We start from the raw sequence: 25,064 nt of genomic DNA on the forward strand, positions 1-25,064 counted from the left end.
GTTCAGATTTCTAACAGTTTGTCCTTTTAGTACCACTACCTGCTCAATTTTCATCTAGAAAATTTTTTTTGGAACGTAACAGTAAGATATACTTATTTAGCTTTGTATGCCCTGCTTTGTCTATTTTTGATTATATATTATTGTACACTATATTGTGGCCCTTTTACTGTATTTTCCTTCATCACCACGAGCCTTGTTTATTTACTTCATCTATTTTCTACAACCATCCACTTGTTTCTTTATATAGTTCATCATTTCAGTTTATCTTTGTACGTTTCATAATCCTTTTTTTCTTCCTCTCTGCATATGCTACAACCCAGGTGGTGTCTGTCAAATGAATATTATAAAGTGGAGTGTTGGAGATTTCTGTGTATGACAAGAAACTGTACATGACTTAACCCCACTAGGTTGTATCTAAAAAAACAGACAACTACTTCATCTCAGTTTCAACATGAATGATTTTGATAAACATGACTGACAATCAACTTGGCATTGTTTAATCCACAATGCGGAGCTGTCTGTTTAAAATGTGAAGAATGGAGTACTTTAGCATACCATATCAAGCCTTTTCATGTACCTTACAGAACATGGTACTGTTTTCTTTATCCCAAAGAAATAGGAGGAATTCCAGTTGCAATTGTGAGGAAAACAGAATCACATTTATTCTTCAAATACTGTGCTGTGTTCTTGTTGTCTTATGGGTTCCTGATGTTGGTAATAATCACACTTTAAGTTAGGAAAGATGAGAACTCTTTAAATTAATATTTACTATGCTGCCTTGTACAAAAGAAAGACTGGATTAAACTGGTTCTGTTATACATCACATGACTCTCTAGTGTAGCCTTGAAAAGTGGCCCCCAGAACACTTACACATAACAATTAATTCCTAGATAATTAGCTCCTAGCTCTTTACAAATACTTACAGATAAAAAAAACCTAATATATAACACTGAAAATTCAGAAAAAAGTGTATATTTGTAAAATTATCCCTATTCTACTCAATTTCATGATCATATCCATTACTACTTTTTAAGTCAATGATTATGCCTCTCCTATATGATAAAATGATCCAAACTTGGCCAGTAGCATGTTAACTTCACACTTTGTTTTATAAACTTGATGGAATGTTAAAATCCATTTTTCTTTTAAATAATTAACTACACAGTAACCCTTTTAGAGATTGTTTGTTGCAATTCCTTCTTGATTTAATAGTATAATTGAAAATATGCAATGTTGCCAGAATCTGGAGACAGAATCTGGAGACACATTGGTAAACTATTTAAATTGGTTTGGAACCTAGCTTCTAAAGTTCTAAACTTTTGTTTTACATTCTTTCCTTTCCTTTTTTGCCAGATTCAGGTCATGCAGACAGTCCCAGTCACAGCGAGTCTACAAAAAATACTCCAGGTAAGCGAATCACTTAAAGCTAAGGAAATTTTGGAATTTTCATTTTAAATTGGAGAGCTAAGCATAGTGTTCTTCCAGATTGCAGTGGTTCCCTCCCCTTCGGTCCCCATATTGACCCTATCTCATATCCCAACTCGTGCTGTGCAGTTCATTCACTCTCTCTGGTCCCTAGATTGTCAGCTTCACTGCCTGAAGACAGTGCTGGAGTAGACTTTAAAAATGGCTGTAATTTTATGCCAATGGAATGTATTTTCCCGTTTACAGAAATGATAAATCAGTGTAGTACATTTTGTGATCTGAAAGCTGAATCCATCTTCGGTGTGACTTTCAGACCCACTCTGCAATGGAGTCTACAATATATCTCAAGCCAGCCTGAATGCATGCACAGAGTTATACATGACTAAAATTACGTGAAGAACCCAGAAAAACAACCAGAAAAACGGGTTAGGTACAGCTAGAAATTACTGTCATTCTTTCTATTTTCTGCTAATGTCTGCTCAGGGACACTTCATTCCAGAAGTTCACAGTGCATCTGCTTCATGTAAATTGCCTGTACATGTGCACACTTCAGCATGTGTGTATGGCTGCATTGCCATGGCTACTTATATTATACATGCAGCTATAGGAGGTTGAAACAGCATTTAGAGAAGGCGAGTGCATGGGGCTATTGTAACCTGTGCTTCGCCAGTACAACTTGGGCCAATATTGGGCAATAAATGGCTGGCCTAGCCAGCAACACCCAAATCCTATGAATGAATAAAAAAAATTACTGATGCAGTTAAAGCAGGTATTCATCTCAGGCTGCTGGAAATATTACTGCAGCCAGAATATTACTGTTACTGTTACAGATAGGCAGAGTAAAAGGGGCAGGCTGTATACTTTTTCTGTTTTCAAATGACAAATTGCTCTGAGCAATCAATATTTTTCAATCAGTATTGTAATCCTGAGGCCATGGCAGGACCCGCCGCAGGAGATTTGGCCGCCCAGCCAAAAATCCATTGATGATCCCGGTGGTGGGCAGAGCCAGAAAATCCCACCCTAAGCCTTTGTCATGGAAACAATGGGCAGAATTTTGCACCTCGCAGGAGGGTGCATGCCCAACCCAATCAATTATCATCAATTGATCCCGCTATCAATTAAAAGGCCGCTTAAGGGCATTAAAAACCCAATTGATCCAGACTTTATGTGGACCGTGGGATTTCACTCTCGTTGCACGGGCAAAACAGACAGGCGGGCTGCCCACATTTTACAAAACCTCAGCCAAGGGCAGGATAAAAAGGGTTAGCAGCATTGCCATTGTGAGTATGTGGAAGGAGAGGCACAGGCACAAAGGGCGCAGGGCCAGCAGGTAGCCCAAGGCATTAGGGGGCGCAGAAGTTGCCACTATCCTGCTGTCAAGGTTTACAGCAATACGACTAACTCAGTATATCCAAGGTGTAAAGCCAAAGGAGGCGTCGCCTCTCCAGGGAGACTGTGACCTCCATTTGTGAGATGATTAGGCCTGAGATCACCTCCAACTGTGTGGGTGGACACCCCATGCCAGTGGCTCTGAAGGTCACAGTGGCTCTCAACTTCTACAACTCCGGCTCTTTGCAGGGGTCAGTGGGGATCTTTGTGGAGTGTCCCAATCAGCTGTTCACAGTTGCATCAAGCTGGTGACAGAAGCTCTGTTCAGGTGGGTAATGACATTTATTCATTTCCGTACGGATGAGGCCAGCTAGGCTGAGCGAACCAGAGGCTTTGCAGCAATTGCGGGGTTTCCCTGCATCCAGGGTGCAATCGACTGCACACATGTGGACACCAAGATGCCAGCAGGTCAGCCGGGTGCCTTCATCAACAGGAAGAGATTCCACTCGATGAACATCCAGATAGTGTGTGACCACAAGACGCAGATTCTGCAAGACTGTGCATGGTACCCAGGCAGCTCCCATGATGCTTATAACCTCAGACATTCCCTGGTGCCAAGGCTATTCAGTGCTCCATCTCGACTGGATGGATGGCTGCTGGGTAACATGGGCTATCCATTGATAAGGTGACTTATGACGCCTCTCTGCCACCCATGAACAGAGGTAGAGCAACATTATAATAGGACTTATGCCTCCACAAGGGCAGTGATAAGGAGGACCATAGGTTTTCTGAAGATGCACTTCTGATGCCTGGACCATTCAGGGGGAGAACTATAACACCTCCTGAGAGCAGGTGTCACTGATAGTGGTTGCATGCTGCACTCTCCAAAACTGGCAAGGGTGGACCCACTGGAGGAAGAGAATCTTGAGGCAGCTGCATAGGCCACAGTTGATGAATCCAGTAGTGAAATAGAAGAGGAGCATGGTGAGGAGAATGGGGAGGGCATGGAGGCAGACCTCCTTCAGGGAGGCAGAGGCATCAGGGACGTCTTGATCCAATGCTCCTTCAGTTAGACTGCCAAATATCTGCTTCCACCTCATGCCTGGCTGCCCCTTCCATCCAGGCTATCTGAAATTACTCTTTCATTTGAACCCAAAGGCCACTCAGTGCCCGTGCAATAAAGTTTAGAGCCACTCATGTCCAGCATTACATACTGGTGTACCCTGTACCAAAAAAAGGGTGAAGCATACTCAGGACATTACAACAAAAACAAAATTTATGTAATTTTCATAATCAAGACAAATTAACATTACCAGCTCTGGTGTTCATTTCCACACCAGTAAACATAGGAACAAAAAATTACAGAATAGAAGATCACCTGTGACCAGTCCCTCTTGTGCTCATGGTGCCTTAAACTTACGCTTCCAAATGCTACGTTTTGGTGCACCCTCTTGCTGGCAGCGGCATTGGAGGCAGCATGCTGACTCAACTGTCTTGTTGGTCTTGATGACCTTGGTGGTCGTCCTTTGGCCAGTGGAGCCTGTGCACCTGGGAAGGAGCGGCCAGTGCCATCATCTCCCCAGTCACCATAGCGTCATCAGATGCCACGATCACTGGCTGAGGGACAGTGGAGCTGCTGCCATCATCCAGAGCGCCCTGAGAGGAAAACACAGAGATGATAGGCAGCTCGTGCGCCAAAGAGAGATTGCTCTGGATCCCTCCCTGCTCACCATTGATGGACAGGCACCTAGCTGGGATACTGGGTGTCTCATCCATCTCTCACATTGGCACTGACCACCTAAGGTCATTGCCTATATGAGGGCTTGCAGGTCTGAGCGCAACTGCAGGAACCTCTGATTCTGTCCCTGGAGCTGCCTCTTCATGAGAGTCACCACTTTCTCAATGGAGGAGGCAGTGCGCTCAGCCATGAAAGCCAGTGCAATGCTGATGCTCTGCAGGGACTCCTCCACAACATGGATCTCCGCCAGATCCTCCCACACATCTCACTGGACATCCAGCATCTGCCACCTAATGGACGACTCCAGAGGCTCATCATCTACCTTTGACTCAGCATCATCCTGGTCTCCAGCAGTCCTCCAACTGTAGGCACCCTGGGCACTCTCCAACTCTGCCTGCACCTCAAGTGAATGTGAAGTACCCTCACTGCTGTGCACCAACATTCTAGCCAAAGATCCAATGCCTACCGAGGTGCTGGTATCTGCTCTGGTGCCTGGTTCGGAGAGTGGGTGTGACGCAGGTGCAGCTGAAGCCCGGTGGTCCTCTGACATCAAGGGTAGTTCTTTGGGGCCCTGCGAACGAGTGCCTGATGGTGACATGTCAGCAGTTTAAGTCATAACACTGTCACTGTGCATGCCAGGCACCCTGGTGAGACAGTGGAGATCTGCTTCATGGTGCCATCGCCTTTAAATGATCAATGGGGTCTCCAGTTTTCAGGCTCCCATCAATGAAGAGACTACACAAGAATGCTTGCACCATCCGAAACTCTCCCCTCTGTGCAATGCACAGTTACCTTAACCTGACATCGCAGCCTCTCCACAACCAGCTGAACAAGGTGCAAGGTGGGTCTCCAGCTTCAAGGCATTGTGCCTGGTTTGGGGGGCCTCTGCCTGTCTGTGACCTCTCAGTGTTGTTATGCCTCGTCTTCTCCTGAAAGGGTAGAGGAACATTGATTAGTCCACCTTCACAATCCACCTGCAGTACCATTGCAGCCTGGCCAACCCCACCTGAGGAACACCTTGCAGGGCACATCCGAGTCATGGCCCTCAAGCCACAAGGCACTCAGTCCAAGTACCCAGAGCTCACCCCCTTGGCCAGCTCTGGCGTCATTGACAGTTGGCACTCAGACTCTAATGCCCCTGAGGTCCACAGGGTGGGGATTGGGGTGGGGGGTGTGGGTGGCGGCCAGTCCTTAACACTTCACCGCACTGATCCATGCTAACACAGTACTCACTGTTCCTGAGCACAGCAGGCCATTGAACCATTTGTGATACTGAACCTATGTGTGCTGTACAACATTGTGGCTGCTGACCTTCGCTGCCACCTCCCCCAACTTTTTTTTGCCTGGTGTGGTGGCCTCTTCCTTCCATCCAGGAGGGTGTCCCTCCTGGCAACTACCTCCTCCAAGAGCATTGCGAGGCATTTGTCCGAAAACCGGTGGCTGATTGCCCACCTGACCTGCCCTCCCGCCTGGTGTCTCCAGCCTCTATTGAGGCCATAGCTCCACCTTCCAGGAGGCATAATATATGATTCTGCCCTGGCAGCCTTCAAGGAGTTGCCTATGCCATTGTTAAACCACCTGTTGGGTCGTCATTGGACCCGGTGCCTGACAGGCCCGCATCCCCGCCCGGCCCTTCCTGACCATTGGGAAGACACATTTCACACTGGATGGGCCTTAATTGGCCAGCCAGCATGAAATTGCGATTGTTGGTTGATCACGGTCAGAGGCCTGTTTCCCGACTGGTCCCGGGCCCGCCGATTGCGTATGTCCACCAAGGGTAAAATTCAGGCCTTTGTTTTCCTCTCTTGTTGCATTTTCATCTTTTTTGCTACTCAAACCCCAGGAGTCTCACAGAAAGGCTTTTGAACTTTTGCAGAGTTGAAATTCAGAGCTTTGTTTGCAAAGATTTCCTCATCTCTGTATCTGTTACTATTTAAGTCTAAAGTGCAACTGCTGCACAAGCTAATTGCAGTTCCTGTCTGCAGATCTGCTGCAGATGAACCTTGTTCTACTGAGAGCTTTGGTCATCACAAGTTGTTGCCTCCAGAGAGGTTCTGATAATGAGTGTAATATTTGTTTAAAAACTTTCAAATTTTCAATTTCAAATAAAATTGTTTTTTAGGAGTCCCAATGTAATATATCTTATTTATTTATTAAAGGAAGAATATTTATCTTTTCTTTACCCAGTTATGCTTACCAAGAAGTTCTAATTGGCTTGTTTTCATTACAAAGTAAAGTTTGACGTTAGATTAAAGAAACATTTAAGTATTTTTTCATGCTCCTTAATCATGGTATTGTACATTGTTAAGAAGTTAGTAAGTACAGGCTGATCTTCCAAAACTATTTCTGTTAGTGCAAAAGTTTAACGTGGGAAAATAATCACATTTAACTGTAAATTTCCAACAAAAGATTACATTTTATTCAGCTTTTGATGGGGATATTTTGGGGATATTTTTAAAGTACTTAATATCTAGTGGCCTCCCACTGAGTCTGACATTCTTATGATGGGGATACTTTAATCAAAAAAATGTTTACACCTTTTTGAAAACTTTCTTGTAGGTGTGTGGTTTCTCTGCAGTGGAACAGCAGCTGCATTTGTTGTCATGTTGCAACACATAGAAGCTTGTAACCTGATCCCTGATTATACTGACATTTTGGGTGGGGGAATACAAGAGAAACTTATAAAATGGATTAAATTTTAATTAAATGTCAACCAACTCTGATTTATTTAATGTACATTTTTCATCCAAGTTTACATGTCAATACAGACCCTATTTTTTGAATGAGTCATTCAAAATAAATGATTGAAATATTTAATCCCTCATTCCAGCTTCAACATGCTGCTCATAGCAAGCAAATTGCAGTATTTTTTTGTGTTCTCGCCTTTTAAAGATAATCCTTGATTGGTGATTCTAGAATTAACTATTTCAATACTCCTTCACTCTCCAATCTTTTGTAGCAGTTCGTTCACAAATGGCCATCTTTACCTTCTTAATTCTGTTGCAAGAGTACCAGTTTAGAGAGATGGAACTGAACATTATGTCACTGACAATTTGTAATTGCATTAGCTTATGTGACAGTATTAGAGAGTGAGTATTGTTACAGCACAGAAGGAGGCCATTCAACTATTGAGCCCATGCTGGCTCTGTACAAAAATCCTGTCAGTCCCTTCCCCCTGATCCATCCCCTGTAATTCTGCATGTTAATTTCCCTCAAGAGCCCATCCAATTTCCTTTAGAAATCATTGACTGTCTGAACCTCCACTACCCTCGTAGGCAGCAGATTCCAGGTTATTACCACTCGATGCGTTAACATGTTCTTCCTCACATCTCCCCATATGCCTTGTTCTAAATATTAAATCTGTGTCCCTTAATCCTTGTCCCATCAGATTATGCAATCTACCTTACCTACACTTGGTGTACTCTTGAACATCTCTATCAAATCTCCCTCCAATATTTTTGCTCCAAGGAGAACAACCCTGGCTTCTCCAACCTAATTAAAGACCCCATCTTTGGAAACATTCTGATAAATCTCCTCCGTTCTCTCTCAAGGGCCCTATCATCCTTCCTAAGGTGTGATGTCCAGAATTAGATGCACTACTCTATTCGTGGCCTAATCAGAGCTTTATCAACGTTCAGCATAACTTCCCTGCTTTTGTACTTAATACCTCAAGTTTCAAAGCCCAAGATCCCACTTGCTTCACAAACTACATATCCTATAGATAATCCAGTTGAAGGCATGGATTTGTTGATTTCAATCTGTCTTGCCAGTTGAGTTAATTATATAAACTTTAACCATTCTTATCAATTTCTTGAAACACCTTTCCTCCATTCCATCTCCTTGCAAAACGCCAGTCCCTTTTTTCTTTATTTTTCGAAAAAGTGTCAACACTAGCTTGGATAATGATTGAAAATAAACCTTTATAAATTACCCAACAATTGATTAGAATAATGTTAGAGTAAAGGATAAGGAGAGAAAGGAATTTCTGAAACATGTTCAGGAGAACTTCCTTGATCAGTTTGTTCTTGACTCAACTAGAAAGGGGGCTTTGCTGGATCTGGTGCTGGGAAATGAAGTGGACCAAGTGTCTGTGGGGGAACACTTGGGTAAGAGTGATCATTGTATCATAAGGTCTAGATTAATAATGGAAAAGAGGAGGGAACAATCCAATACAGAACTTCTAAATTGGAAGGAGGCTAATTTCAGTGTGATAATAGGGATCTAGTCAGAGTAAAATGGAACCAGACACTGACAGGAAAACTCTAATGGAACAATTGTGAGATCTTTACAGAAGAGATGCTTCAGGTACAGGTAAATACTATCCAACAAAGGTGAAAGGTAAGAGAGCCAAAAACAGGACTCTTTGCATGACAAGGGAGATGGAGATTATGATGAACCAAAACAGGAGGGTGTATGATGCATGTCAGGTGAATTATTCAAGTGAAAACCAGGCCGAATACAATAGGTTGAGATGGGAAGTGAAGAGGAAAATAAGTCTGTCTAAGAGAGAGTATTGAATAGAATGGCAGTTAACATAAATGGATTCCAAAATCGTTTACCAGCTTGTAAAAAGTAAGCAGGTAGTAAGAGATGGAGTGAGTCCTACTAGGGACAAAGGGGGTGATATATGCTTAAAGGTGCAGGGCGAGGCTAGAATACTTAAGAGTGTTTTGTGTTTACAAGTAAGAGAAATCTGACTAAGTATTAGTAGAAGCAGAGATAATGGAAGCAATAGATAGTGTGAAAATTGAAAAGGAGGAAAAGGAGGTATTGGAAAGCTGGCTGTGTTTAAGGTAGACAAGTTACCTGGTCTGAATGGCTTGTATCGCAGATTGCTAAAGGAAGTGGGGTGGAGATAGCAGAGGGACTTGCCTTAATCTTTCAGGCTTCCCTAGATAGGGGGCAGGTGGCAGAGGATTAGAGTGGCAAATGTAACTCCCTTATTCAAGAAATGATGTAAGGACAGTTCTAGCAACTACAAGCCAGTTAATTTAATATTAGTTGTGGGTAGGGTTTCAGAATCTATAATCAGGGAAAAAAAATCAAAAGCACTTGGAAAGGTTTGAGTTAATTAAGGAGAGCCTGTACAGATTTGTAAAAGGCAGATTGGACTTGACTAATATAATTGAATTTTTTGATGAAATACAGGATATTGATGAAGGCAATTCTATGAATGTTGTCTACTTTTCTTTTAAAAATAAAAGCATTTGACTGAGTACCACATAAAAGCTTGATTATCAGATTTGAGGCTTACAGAATAGGAGATTCATTGTCCAGTTGGATACAAAATTGGCGAAAGGGCAAAGCAGTGAGTCATGGTCGTTGGTTATTTTTTGAACTGGAGGGTGGGAGATATTGGGGTTCCCCAAGGGTCAGTGCTGGGGCCACTTTTTTTTCCACTATACTTAAATGACTTGGATCTTACGGCTGAATTTCCCCCCCACCCCCCCATCGCGGGGCTTCTCCGGGGGCAGGCGGGAGCAATTGCGAACCCGATTCGGTCCGTGCCACCATTTTACATGGGCAGGCCAATTAAGGCCCGCCCAGCGTGACGCTCGCCCGGAAGCGCTGAGTGCTCCGTGTGCGGGCTGGGGGAGATTCCCTGAGCATGTGTGCAAAAGAGTGCAACTCATTTAACTGTTTTAATTAGTTTTTAATAGGCCTTTGACAGTTCGGCGGGCGTGCAGCCGACTTGGCTGCGCGCCCGCTGAACTGAAAATCTAAATGACACGTGGTGATGCCGGGATGCCCACCCAACATCATCACGCGTCAATTTACGCATTGGTGAGCAGGCCCTGCCCCGCTCGCCGACCAGAAAATTCTTCCCTTAGAGTACAAAGTAAACTTTCCAAGAAATTATAATACCAAACTTGGAGTGGCAAGCAGTGAGGATGATACAAGTTACCTGCAACAGGTTATAGATAGACTAGCACAATGGACAGCCAAGTGGCAGACAGAATTTAATGGAGAAGTATGAGGTGATACATTTTGGTAGAAGGTATAGCAAGAAGCAATATAGCCTTAATGGCACAATTCTAAAAAGTGTGCAGGAACAGAGGGACCTGGGCTTCACATTCATAGACCTTTGACAGTGTTACAGACAGGGGAGTGAGAGACTGAAAACCCCTAATCCTTCTATCCTACTGTTTATTGTTACTCATGATAGGTGCTTATCGTGGAAGAATAAGTCCAAAGCGAGTCTTTTCACAAGTTGGTTTATTCTTGAGATAGCTCTTCAGTGTAACAAACTTTCTCATACCTCCCACACCAGTGTTCCAGCTGTATCTATTTATACTGTTTTGATGGGAGAACCAATGCACATCACTCGGTTTAACTAACAGTTGTGTTTAACAATGGAATTGCTGTGCAATGTAATTACTGATACATCGATATCCTTAATCACTGTGGTTAAATTTAGATAAAGCTGAGATATGTTCCCAAACACCTGTTTGTGTGTGGTCAGTTTTTACAAAGTCACTAGCGGCAATCTTTCATGAATTTTTAAACCAGGATCATTATTTATTCATACACACTTTTCCCAGAAAGGTTTATCGCTTCTTCGCATACACACAAGAAAGATACAGCACAAGAAAACGTGGTTCACTTCTACAAATATTAAGACCAAACAGAATAGTTAATAGTTCATGTTTTTGTAAGAATCCAGGGAGATGGGCATTTCCACTCAGGAGCTGAAGTTCAGATGAGTCCAGATAGCTGAAGACAGGATTTCATGGAGTTCCTTCAGAATAAGAGATGCACAGCAAGTAGAATAGATAGCTTTGATAATATTTGTAGCCAAAGGACCAGTTTTCCTTATCCAGACAAACTCAGCATCTTTCAGAAACATGCTAAAGGAGGCTTTAAAATTTTACACCTTGTGGCTTGGTAGAAGGCTACATGTTTTTGCCTGATTTCAGCAGTGTTCTTTCTGATGTTACTTCTGCATTCTGCAGTCTGCTATTTATTGCAAAAAAGCAAGCAAGGCCTATAATAAAAGCTTTCAAAAATTAAAGAGTTTTGGCCGATTGATACATGATGGAAAGCAATTGGTAGTTTGTTCATATTAACAAAGTAGCTTCTAGCCCACATGGTCAAAACCATCGACATACAATAGAGACAGATGGAGGCCGTTAGCACTTCCTTGTGCATAATCAGTTTTGTTAGTTCTCCTTTGTTACTTGGCAGATCTAGAGTCAGAAATTTTGAAGGCTTATTTTCGTTTATGTTTTGGGGTAAGCCCTGACAATGATAAGTACCACATTACACAGGGATATTGTCTAGGCATGTTCATTGTAATCCATTTTTAGAAACTTCCAGGAGCTTATTGCAGTTTCAAAAGTCAGGTGACCTGTGGCAGCCATCTTAAAGATCAACAGTGTCCTTTTTAAAGAGGGCGTATAAGTTTTTAAAAATTTGTAATATTCGCATGTCTGCTGAGCCTGGCAAAGGTAACAGAACATATTGAGAGAGTGGTAGCAAAGCATATGGGATCTTGGACTTCATAAAAAGAAGCATTGAGATAAAAAGCAGGAAAGTTAGGTTGAACCTTTATAAAGCTCTGGTTAGGCCCCAACTAAAGAAATGGGTCCAGTTCTGGTTACCACAGTTGAGGAAAGATATGAAGGTCCTTGAGAGGGTGCAGAAGAGATTTACCAGAATGGTTCCCAGGGATGAGGGGTTTTTAGTTACACGGCTAAGCTGGAAAGGCTGGGGTTCTTCTCCTTGGAGCAAAGGAGATTGAAAGATTTGACATAGCTGTATAATATTATGACAGACTTAGATAGGTAGTCCCATTAGCTGATGGTACAAGGACTGGGGATACAAATTTAAGAATTTGGGCAAGAGACGTAGGGGGAATGTGAGGAAGAACTTTTTCACATTGTAAGTGATAATAACCTGAAACTCGCAGCCCACAAAGGTGATGACAGTGAAAACAATCAATCACTTCAAAAGGAAATTGAATGGCCTCTTGAAAATAAATTTTCAGGGCTATGGGGATCGAGCGGAGGAGTGGGACAGGCTGGATTGTTCTGTGGGGAGCTGGCATGGAATTAATGGACCAAATAGCTTTCTTCTGTATCATAAATTACTCTATAGCTGGGATTTTCCAGACCCCCCCCCCCCCCGCCCGGCTACAGTGGGTTCCCCTTTGGCAGGGCTAGCGAGCCATTGAAATCTCTGTTCATATCGGCGGGACCGGAAGATCCCACTGGTGTGAGGGGCTGGAAAATTACAGCCTATGACTAATATATTCCGCTGCCTTCAAGGATCTGTGCACATAGATCCCATTACCTGCTGCCCCTGCATACTCTTTAGAATTGTGGCATTAAGTTTATATAGCCTATCCCCTTCTGTCAAAATTCATCACCTCACGCTTCTCTGCATTAAATTCCATCTGCCATTTGTTTGCCATTCTGCTAGCCTATTTTTGACTTTTTGCAGTCAATTTGTATCATCCTCACTGTCTGTCACACTTCTAAGTTTGGTATCATGGGCAAATTTGAAATTTTACTCTCTATGCCAATATCTACGTCATTTATATTTATCAAAAAAGCAGTGCGCTGAGCACTGACCCTTGAGGAACCCCACTGTCTCCATTCTCCACCATCCTCCAGTATAAAAAATAACCACTTACCATAACTCGCTGTTTTTTGTCCAGGGGCCAAATTTTATCCAAACTGAAACTAACCCTCCTATTCCATGAGCCTCAATTTTGTCAACCAGCTTTTTATGTGGTACTTTGTCAAACGCTTTCTTAAAATTCACATAGTCAACATCCATATTGCATTCCCTTCATCAAACTTCTCTGTTACATTATCAAAAAATTGCATTAGGTTAGTCAAGCATGGTCTGTCTTTCATAAAACTCTGCTGGCTCTCCTTAATTAACTCAAACCTTTCCAAATGGCTATTGATTTTTTCCCTCAATTATTGTTTTTAACACCTTACCCACCATGGATGTTAAACTGACCCACCTGGGATAGGAATTTCCTTGCACACTTTATTGAATAAGGGTGTCACATTTGCCACCCTGCACTCCTCTGACACAACCCCATACCTCGGGAAGATTGGAAGACCAAGGCATGTGCTTCTGCTATCTCCACTCCCACTTTCCTTAGCAACCTGGACTACAAGCAATCTGAACCAGGCTAAACATAACCACATGACCCCTACCTCGCGGAAGCTGAGCGTCAACTCGCAGACACTTCCTCCTACCTTGACCCCACCACTGAACATCAAACCCTTGTTTCCAGGACTGTCACTGACCTCATCTCCTCTGGAGATCTTCCTCCCACAGCTTCCAACCTGATAGTCGCCCAACCTCAGATGGCCCACTTCTACCTCCTACCCAAAATCCACAAACATAACTGTCCCGGCAGACCGATCGTGTCAGCCTGTTCCTGCCCCATGGAACTCATTTCTCGTTATCTTGACTCCCTTCTCTCTCCCCTTGTCCAGTCCCTTCCCACCTACATCCGTGATTCCCCTGACACCTTACGTCACATCAACAATTTCCAGTTCCCTGGCCCCAACCGCTTCCTCTTCACCATGGACGTCCAATCCCTCTACACCTCCATCCCCCACCAGGATGGTCTGAGGGTCCTTAGCTTCTTCCTCGAACAGAGGCCTGAACAATCCCCATCCACCACTACCCTCCTCTGTCTGGCTGAACTTGTTCTCACACTGAACAATTTCTCCTTTAACTCCTCTCACTTCCTCCAAATAAAAGGTGTGGCTATGGGTACCCGCATGGGCCCCAGCTATGCCTGTCTCTTTATGGGGTATGTGGAACATTCCTTGTTCCAGTCCTTCTCCGGCCCTCTCCCACAACTCTTTCTCCGGTACATCAATGATTACTTCAATGCTGCTTCATGTTCTCGTCGTGACTTGGAAAAATGTATTAATTTCGCTTCCAATCTCTACCCTTCCATCATTTTCACATGGTCCATCTCTGACACTTTCCTTCCCTTCCTTGACCTCTCTCAATTTCTGGTGATAGACTGTCCACCAATATCCATTACAAGTCTACCGAATCCCACAGCTACCTCGACTACAGCTCCTCACACCCCGATTCCTGTAAGGACTCCATCCCATTCTCTCAGTTCCTTTGCCTCCGTCACATCTGTTCTGATGATGCTACCTTCAAAAACAGTTCCTCTGACATGTCCTCCTTCTTTCTTAGCCGTGGTTTTCCACCCACGGTCGTTGACAGGGCCCTCAACTATGTCTGGCCCATCTCCCGTGCATCCGCCCTCATGCCTTCTCGCTCCCAGAAACATGATAGGGTCCCCCTTGTCCTCACTTATCACCCCACCAGCCTCCACATTCAAAGGATCATCCTCTGCCATTTCCGCCAACTCCAGCATGATGCAACCACCAAACACGTCTCGCCTTCACCCCCCCGGCGGCATTCCATAGGGATCGTTCCCTCCGGGATACCCTGGTCCACTCCTCCATCACCCCCTACTGCTCAACCCCCACCTATGGCACCTCCCCATGCCCACGCAAAAGATGCAACACCTGCCCCTTCACTTCCTCTCTCCTCACCGTCCAAGGGCAAACAAACACTCCTTTCAAGTGAAGCAGCATTTCACTTGCTTTTCCCCCAACTTAGTCTACTGCATTCGTTGCTCCCAATGCGGTCTCCTCTACATTGGAGAGACCAAACGTAAACTGGGTGACTGCTTTGCAAAACATCTGTGGTCTGTCAGAGAAAGACCCAAACCTCTCTGTCGCTTGCCATTTTAACACTCCACCCTGCTCTCTTGTCCACATGTCTGTCCTTGGCTTGCTGCATTGTTCCAGTGAAGCCCAACGCAAACTGGAGGAATAGCACCTCATCTTCCGACTAGGCACTTTACAGCCTTCCGGACTGAATATTGTATACAACAACTTTAGATCTTGAACTCCCTCCTCCATCCCCACCCCCTTTCTGTTTCTTCCCCCTTCATTTTGTTTTTTTCAATAATTTATATAGATTTTTCTTTTCCCACCTATTTCCATTATTTTTAAATCTATATCTTTTATGTCCTGTTAGCCTTTCCACCCCACCCCCACTAGAGCTGTACCTTGAATGTCCTGCCATCCATTCTTAATTAGCACATTCTTTTAGATAATATCACCACCTTCAACACCTCTTTGTTCTTCTGTCTGTGACATCTTTTGGTTATCTGCTCCTATCACTGCTTGCTTGTCCCTACAACCACACCCCCCAACTTCTCTCCCTCCCCCACCTTAAACCAGCTTATATTTCACCCCCCTCCTAAGATTCACTCAGTTCTGGTGAAGAGTCATGAGGACTCGAAACGTCAACTCTTTTCTTCTCTGCCAATGCTGCCAGACCTGCTGAGTTTTTCCAGGTAATTCTGTTTTTGTTTTAAACATAACCAGCCATTCCAGTACAACTGCTTATCAATTTTCACCCTATCACCTCTACCATTTCCACTTCTACCGATATTTTATCAACATTCTTTTCCTTATTAAATATCAGTACAAAGTACTTAATCAGTATTCTAGCCTTGCCCTGTGCTCCCAAGCAAAAATCACCTTCTTTGCCCAGAATAGGCCCCACTCCGCTTCTTACCCCCCTCCTACTTTTTACATGCCAGTCGAAGAATTTCAAGTTTCCTTTTGTTTTAACTGCCTTTCTATTCTCATATCCTCTCTTTGCCAGTTTTTTTTTCACTTCTCTTTTCAACTTATTGTTTTTGGCCTGGTTCTTGCTTGAAGAATTAACCTCACATGCATCATACACCTTTTTTGTTTCATCATATCTCTATCACCCTCGTCAACCAAGGAGCTGGGGCTTTGGTTCCCTTGCCTTTCTCTCATGATGGAATGTAACTAGCCATACCAGACATATCCTTAAAGATCACCCATTGTTCCGTTACTAGTTTTCTTATAATTTTGATTTTGTTTAACCTGGCTGGATCCCTTCTCATCCCGCTGAAATGAACCCTCTTCCAGTTTAGAAATGTTAATTTGGATTGTTCTTTGCTCTTCTCTAATGTTAATCTAAATCTTATGATATAATGGGAGAGATTTAAGATTGCAGAACTCTGAGGTACAGAGGGATCTGGGTGTCCTGGTACATAAATCACAAAAAGTTAGTATGCAGGTACAGAAAGTGATTATGAAGGCAGGTGGAATGTTGTTTATTGCAAGGGGAATGGAATAGAAAATTAGGGATGTGTTGCCACAGTTTTACAGGGCATTGGTGAGTGTCCATGGCATGCTGGGTTGATTCTCATGGATATGGCTCTGCTGCGAAGCAGCTCACGGTAGTTGGAAAGTCACTGTTGAGGGTTTGCTCACAACGGATGATGGCCAAGGAGGTGGAGAGGAATGTCCAGTTGTGCTTGGGAGAGGAAGATGTACCGGGGTGGGGGGGGGGTTGCGGTGAGGCGGTGGGAGAGGAAGGCCTAGGATCAACTGGGAGAGGAAGAGGTGTCAGGATAGGGTGAGGTTGGAAGGTGGTGAAGGGGAATGAAGGTGTCAGGATGGAGTGAGGTTGGGAGGGGGGAATGAAGGTGTCAGGATAGAGTGAGGTTGGGAGGGGGGAATGAAGATGTCAGGATGGGGTGAGGTTGGGAGGGGGGAATGAAGATGTCAGGATGGGGTGAGGTTGGGAGGGGGTAATGAAGATGTCAGGATGGGGTGAGGTTGGGAGGGGAGGGAATGAAGGTGTCGGGGGGGAGGTTGGGAGGGGAGGGGAGTATGGTGGGAGGAGGGAATAATGGGGTAGAAGACAGCAACTGGAATTGTAGGTGTAAGGGTGGTGGAAGGTATAAGGGAGGGTGTTCAGTGGAGGGAAGGAGTGCGGAGAGGGGAAAGTGTCTGGGGGGGAGGAAGGAGTGCGGCAAAGAGAGTTAGGCTGGGGGAGAGGAAGGAATGTGGAGAGGGGAGGGAGTTCAAGGGGAGGAAAGAGTTTGGAGAGGGGAGGGAGCCTGGGGGGAGGAAGGAATGCGGAGAGGGGAGGGAGTAAGGCTGGAGGAAGAAGTAAGGGTGGAGGAAGGAATTGGGAAGGGGGAATGAGTAAAGCTGGAAGAAGAAGTAAGGCTGAAGGAAGAAGTAAGGGTGTCTGAAGAAGTAAGGCTGGAGGAAGAAGTAAGGATGGAGGAAGAAATAAGGCTAGAGGAAAAGGTCAGGAGGGAGAAAGGTCTAAGGGTGGCAGAAGAAGTAAGGATGGCTGAAAAAGCCAGGAAAGGGAAAGGACTAAGTGGGGGTGAGTCCGGGTTGGTTGGGGGGGAGGACCAATGGGGGGAAGTCCGGGGGGCTAAAGGGTTCCATGGGGAGGGCAGGGGGTCTAGAAGGGGAAGGAGTCCAGAGTGGGGATGTCCAGGTGAATGTGCAAGGGAGGGCTCTGATGAGTCTATGACTGCCTCCTTGGGAGCGAACTGAATGTGGGCATGGAACGAGGGAATGGTGAGAATGACAGAGGGCAGAGTGTGGCGGTAGGGTGGGAGGGTGAGGGTTCAATGGTAGCCGTAGAAGGGACGGTGTGCATGATTGGTGGAGAGCCGGAGACAGATACAGATCTTGGGGGAGGGAAGGAGAAGGTGAATGTGGATGGAGGTGGGATTCTTGGGAAGGAAGGGAACATGCACATTCACCTGGACATTCCCAAAGGAGAAGAGTTGCAGCTGGTAGGTCACGGAGGGGAGGTGGAAGGTGATACGGGGTGGGGGAGGGGGCGTGGTCAACAGTGATGGGGGAATGGAAATGGGTGACTGGGGGAGGGGAAAAGACAGGGGAGCGCCCAAAAAACTGAATCCAGACTATGCTGTCGAAATCAAAAGTGAAATGACAGTTGTATTGGGCGAGATCAGGTGCTGCATGGGTGGAGATTCAAGTCAGCTCAGCTGGACAACTGAAAGCGAACCCCAGCAGGCAGCATTCAAAATGCTCAGGACATTGAGGTGAGTATGATACGTGAAGGATCCACATGTGTGGGAGAGTGCTTGCACAAGGCTCTGAAAGACTCTGCTGCACACACACTTCTCCCTCCAGAATCACTTGTGGGCCAGCTGCTCCCTCTGTGGTGACAGAGGATGAGGTTGAGGGGCTTACAGGCAAAGGGAACTCGGAGGGAGAGGACAGCCTTATGTTCCAAGGGAGGGAGGACAGCCTCCCAGAGTGGATTCCTGAGTGGATAACGTGGGGATGTCCAGCTGCTGCTTCTCCTCCCTTCAGGTGCCCAGGACCACTGGTCTAACTCCTTGAGGAGAAGGAGCACCTAGAGGGACATCGTGGTGCCCTGTTTCCCTCTCGTGTTGCCACTGCAGGAACTTACCCATGGCTCCCGCGATAGAGTGCAGGTCTGCACACGTCTCTGCATTCTGCTGGACCAAGGATTCCATGGCGTCTGCCACCCTCCCCATGGAGACTTCCATACTCACATATGTAGGCACCACTTCATCAGAGAGCAGGCGGATGCGCTGCTCTGACTCACATGCTACTCTGTTGAAGACTTCCAACAGCCCTGCGTTATGTTCCCACGCGTCCTGCTGACTCTCCAGGATGAGTTGGAAGGCCAAATCCAGTGCTTCATCAACCTACTCGGACCTCACAGATGCCTCTTCCCCAGCAGTTCACTGAGCGTCAGGGAGCTCGGCCAAACTTACCACCACCTGCTGCAGACATATATCCGTGTAGTGATCACTGGATTATGAATCCAAGCCCGCTCTAGATCTAGGTCCCTCCGAGATGTGTGTCACTGCACTGGTGGACTGTGTGGGTAAGCACTGTGACAGGTCTTCCAGACTGATTATTTCTAGCTCTTCAATGGAGGAGGTGCCCTCCTGGCTGGAGGTGAAGATGTGGATGGAGCTGAGGGACTGGCTGGTCCGAGGGTGTCGGTCACTTGGCAAAACTCCCTGTGAACCAAAGTAGAGATAATTAGTGCATGTCAGCAGAGTCAAAAGCAGGAGAGAGAGCACTCTCATTTGCATTGAGAGAGGGGTGAGGTGTGCAGGATCCTCCTGAGAGTGTTCAGTGCCGACCTCACCATCACCGCAGGCACGGTCCATGTCCTCGCCAGTCAGCACGATGGCACACTCCTCAGTGAGTGAGGGGCCTATTGTGGGCCACTCCACCCCCAGTCTTGGCCTGATGGAGATGTGAGAGTGTGTGTGAGAGTTAGCGGTGTTGTCCTATGAGGTGTGAAATCCCTGTGGATGTGTGATGGATTTGTGAGTGTGGGAGTTGAGAGTGATGAGAAGAGTGAGTTACCCTGGCAGAACAGATAAGACCATGCATCCTGTAACGGCACTGGGTGGCTATCCTCTTTTGCAGGGCATTGGCGCTGACCACTGCTGCCACCATCTGCCATGCTGGATTGGTGATGCAGCTGCCCATCCTGCGGCAAGAGCGAGGGTAGGGGATGTCATGGCAGGCCTCCATTCAAAAGGTGCTCGAGGGACACATCACTGAAGCAGGGGCTGCAGTCTTTTTGCCTTTCGAGGTCATCATGTCTTCTGTGCAGCAGTCGTGGGCTGGAAGCACTGAGAGGTGTGCACATGGCTGCACTCTATATATGGCACCCCGTGTGATGAAGCAGCGAGGTGATGGCGTGGCAGGCGAATGAGAGCCTGCCCACTATCGACATGGTGTGTTTCCCAGCAATGTGGTGAGTATGGGACGATACGGAGTGAGAAGGCACCATTGCAGCTGACGGGTAAATGCCATTTTACCCGCCCGCTATCACACTTTGTGCAAATCTGGGACAAGTCCACCCCACATCTATAGTATTGTGGACAGTTTTGGTCTCCTTCTTTAAGAAAGGTATAAATGCGTTAGAAGCAGTTCAGAGAAGGTTCACTTGGCTGATACCTGGTAGGGGGAGGGGGGGTCATCTTATGAAGAAAGGCTGGACAGGCTGGGCCTGTATCCATTAGAGTTTAGAGGAATGAGAGGTGATCTTAAGATCCTGAGGGGACTGGACAGGATGGTAAGGTAATTGAAAGGATATTTCCCCTTGTGGGAGAGACTGGAACTAGAGGACACAGTTTTAAAATAAGCGGTCTCCCATTTAGGATGGAGATGCAAAGAAATTTTTCCTCTCAGAGTGTCATGAACCTTTGGAACTCTCTTCCCCAGAGACAGGTGGAAGTACAGCCAATTAGTATTTTTAAGGCAGAGATTCTTAACTAACAAGTGAGTCAAAGGTAATTGGGAGTAGGAGGAATGTGGATCTTATTGAATGGTGGAGCAGGCTCGAGCAGTCAAATTGCCTACTTCTGCTTCCAATTTGTTTGAAGAATGAATATGATCAGAGTTACCCAAGTGTCCCTCCCCTCCAGGTAGATATTTGATCACATGGCCTACCTCATTCCCCAGCACCAAATCCAACAATATCCCCTTCCTAGTTGGACTGAGAACATACTCGTCAAGGAAGTTCTGACCGCATTTCGGAAATTCCTCCCTCCTTATTCTTTATTCTAACATTATCCCAATTGATACTGCTAAATGTTGCTTAACTTACTAAGTGACTTCCTGCCATCTCTCAAATAACAACCATTTTTGAAAACCGTTCACTAATTCACAGTGAATAGGTGCAGTATCATCTGATTTCCAGGTCATTTCTGATTAGTTTTCTTCTCAAAAATTAAAAGTTATGCTTTCACAGGATCAGCGGTTTGTGTGTTTAATGATTTAAATCTGGCACTTTCTTTTTGTTCAAACTTGTGAAAAATGTTCATTCAGTAGTAATGAGAATCTACATTTTTAATTAATTATTTTTTAGTTAGCGTGTGATCCACGTATCTATATTTAATACTCCTGCAATACACAATGAGGTATTTTCAATATAAATAGAAAATGCTGGCAATTCTGAAGATATCACAATGGAGAAGATGCTGAATTAATGGCCTGAGTCTTCTGGTTGGTGTGCAGGGTCGCGCCCCGCCCGCCGACACGTAAGATGACGCGAGGTGACGTTGGGCGTGTGTCCCGACATCACCACACGTCATTCTGTTCTTCATTTGGCTGGGTGTGCACCGGAGTGGCTGCACACCCGCCAAACTTTCAAAGGCCTATAAAGGCCATTTAAATAATGATTGTAATAATTAACAGGGCCGCCCGTCCAACCTTAAGGCTGACGGGCAGGTGAAGAACCCACGCTGCCTTCCCGTTTATCATGGAACCTCATCTACAGGCGGCATGAGGTTTCATGAAGGATTTATAAATATAATAAAAAAATTTATTAAAATTATATGACACTGTCACATAAGGGGACATGCCTGAATAATTCTTCTTTCTTTATTTCAATTTTTCATAAGCAAAATAATCTCCCTGCGGCAGCACCGTGTAAAAGAGCGCAGGCCCTGACTCTCCCTCCTCCCCCCGCCCACACAAGAAGCGCTCAGCGCTTCCAGGTGCACATCACGCTGGGTGGGCCATAATTGGCCTGCCCATGTAAAATGGCAGCGCGCCCACCCATCCCGCCCGATGGGGAGAAAATTCTCCCCAATGTTTCAGTTGTCGGCCCCTTATACTCCCCATTGATGTGTCTCGTATTTTCTGTTTTTGATTTTTTAGATTTCCAGCATTTGCAGTGTTTTGTTGTTGACTAATTATTTAACATTATCTTCTTCCTTTCTTTAACATCTTGCTCCTTCATCATAAGTTTTATTCATTTGGATTTATAAGCAATATATATCAGTACTGTTTTTAGTAAATGCATTTGTACACTGTTAAAAAACCCATTAACACATTTAAGCAGGTTCGCAACTTACTAAAAATTGCACATGTGGGAATTTCAAAATCCATGGGCAGGGTTTTCACTTGATGTGGGGGCTGGAATGGAGTTGGATGGTGGCTCAAACAGCAGGTAGCTTGTTAAGATAATTAAAAGGCCAGTTAAGACCAATAATCAGAGGCCGACTGCCCATGGGCCTACCGCAGCCTTCGGGGCACAGCAACTGCCTGGAGGCTGTCTTCTGGTGGCAGACCAGGCAGCCAGGTTGACTTTGAGGAACCTCCCTCCCTCTCCCAAGCCCATCTACCTGCTCACATTTTTTACTTCTAATGGCTTCAAAGCTCTGAGAGAGCTCCTTGAGATAGAAGTGCCCTCTCTCTCCCTTACTGGAAATGGCAGGCCACAACACCTTCCATGCTGGAGGGTCTCCTATTGTTCTTCCAGCTTTGAGAACATGCATGCCATCCTTAATTGGATGGCAAATGTTTCTGCTGGCCACTAATTGGACAATCCGGGCAAAATTGATGTCAGGTTGCTGCTTGCGACACAATGCGGGCACAGTGGGGAGTCAGGACCCAAATTTGATGCCAGTATCAGGCACCCGACCCAGAATGGAAAATCCTGCTCCAAACCGTTGTAATCAGCCTCTCATTTAATCATTAGCCTTATCCATATAATTTTTCCAATATCCATAGTTCTTCAAAAACGCACACAAACAATAAAAAGTAAAATTAGCAATATATAGAGGAATGACAATTTACATATTGAAAAAATGTCAGAAATGAAGTGCACACTAAAAGTCCATTTGCAGATGTAAACCATGGCTTCTAAGTAAACAACAAATTATATTGCCAGAGTAGCAGGAATCTTGGGAGTTGTGGTCCAACACTCAATTGATTTAATTAAATAAAAGGCTCCTGACCTGAACATACCTAAAGTATGTATCTAGCAATGAGTAACTTCTGATAAAGAATTTTTGTTCTCTGAATAACTTTCTGTTATCGTACTTGGATTGTTTGCAGAAAGATTTCCATGCCCTATCAGTGCTCTTTGTTCCTGTGGGATTTTTATGGGTCTTGCTCACTTTTATTTAATGGACTTCAGTGTAATTGGACGCCACCGTGTCAGGTTACCACTGATCACCATTAGACAAAGGCAATTTCTAGGATTGTGGTTATCTGCTTTTTATTACAGTTTCTCCCTCCAATTTTCTTCCTTTCCTGCTCCTGAAGGCAATAACTCATTCTGGTGTACAGTTTTGTGGTACAAGTTGCCCTCTGGTAATTCATTCAAATGGCATTTTTTTTAAACCAAGGAACACTCTGAGAATGGGGGGAAAAGAACAATTTGATGCGTCAGGTCAATCTTAAAACTTCTGCAAAATCCCACTTTTCAATTTCTGAGGTGTTAGCAGTGTGTTTGGAAGCTATTTGACTGTGAAGGGTATTCCAAATGAGTCCACGCCTTCTCTCACATACACACAAACAAACACACACACATAAACTTAATTTCCTTCTCTCCTCTTTTCAACAGGACTCATTGAATGCCAGTTCATTCTTGAAACTCTGACTGATCTTTTTTCTTCACCGTAATGGAAGCCATCAGCTAACTCAGCATAGCACAGAAATGGAACCTTAGATTTTCCTGGTCTGCATAGCTCAGTACCACAATAATGGTGCTTTTCCCACTAAACTATCAGAATATCCATTGTAGTTGTATGCTTTAAATAATATTAAGCTGACTTTTTTTACAAGAATCAATTTCTCCCATGATCTTACACTTCCAGAATTGTTTAGCCCCAGATAATCACACATGTGCATGATGCAAGAACTTAAAGTTAAGTTACATATTTCATTTCTCCCACAAAGCCTTCAGATTTTGGCTACTCTTAGGAGATGCTTCAAAGACCACTGGTGAACAAATTAGAACAAAAGAATGCCTCCTTCATTAACTGTCCGCCTGCAGATCAACCTACCCAAGAAGGCTGTAAACACTGCACTCTTTGTCTACAGCGGAAGTTGAGTTGAACAATGAAGAGTTAAGGCCTATAGCCTTCAGCTAGTAATTTTACAGTCTGCTTTTAATTATGTGGAGCTGCCAGCAACGCGTGTCTGAGTGTTTCTGAGTAGCTGGAGCTTTGCCTGTGCTTCAGAAAGGCAACAATCCTGCACTTCTGTTTCAAAGTTCAAAATATGTACTTACCTGAGACTTGGAAAAGAGGCAATAGACAGCATTCTGTACATTGCCATCCAGCAATCAACATTCTTTTGATTTTTTTTCCTTTGACACCTTAAAACAAGTTTAACATTAGATTGGTGATAAGTCCATCAGTGATGTCAGAAGGCAGTAGTTGGCATGTCAGATGTGGGTTTTGTGATCCATAGTATGTCTTTGTACTACTGTTCTATTGTAGCACGATGGAATGCTGCACAAAGGTAGTTGTGATTCCATGAATAACTTCTGCCAAATTCATATCGTTCACTTTGTCAAATTTGTCTTCTAATTTCAAGGCAGTGCAAACCTTCTAAAGAATATTTGATTCACTCTAGCAAGAGTTTCTACAGGTACTTAAAAAGGAAAAGAGTAAGTAAAGTGAGTGTTGGTCCTCTACAGAGTGACATTGGGGAGTTAATAGTAGATAATAAGGAAATGGCGGATGAAATGAAAAAATATTTTGCTTCTGTGTTCACTACAGAGGATACAAAAAACATTCCAGTAATAGCTGCAAATTAGGAGGGAAAGGAACTTGGTGAAATTGCAATCACTAGGGAAATGGTACTGAGCAAATTGATGGAGCTGTGGGCTGGCAAGTCTCAGGGTCTCAATGGTCTACATCCTAGGGTCTTAAAAGAGGTGGCTAATGAGGTAGTTGATT

At 44.7% G+C, this 25,064-nt stretch overlaps 1 protein-coding gene across 11 annotated transcripts in view; it reads left to right on the top strand.

Moving 5' to 3' along the window:
• LOC121276844 (nuclear factor 1 B-type-like) overlaps nt 1–25,064 on the top strand; it is a 399,145-nt gene that overhangs the window by 232,334 nt on the left and 141,747 nt on the right. For 9 of the 11 annotated variants that reach the window (XM_041185395.1, XM_041185390.1, XM_041185389.1 and 6 more), the window contains exon 3: nt 1,354–1,407. The exons of the other annotated variants lie outside the window; for them this stretch is intronic. In XM_041185395.1, the coding sequence (XP_041041329.1) occupies nt 1,354–1,407 (54 nt within the window). The remainder of the gene's footprint in view (nt 1–1,353; nt 1,408–25,064) is intronic. 11 annotated transcript variants of the gene reach the window in all.

This window comes from Carcharodon carcharias, chromosome 4 (genome assembly GCF_017639515.1).
Source record: "Carcharodon carcharias isolate sCarCar2 chromosome 4, sCarCar2.pri, whole genome shotgun sequence".
Classification (NCBI taxonomy): domain Eukaryota; kingdom Metazoa; phylum Chordata; class Chondrichthyes; order Lamniformes; family Lamnidae; genus Carcharodon; species Carcharodon carcharias.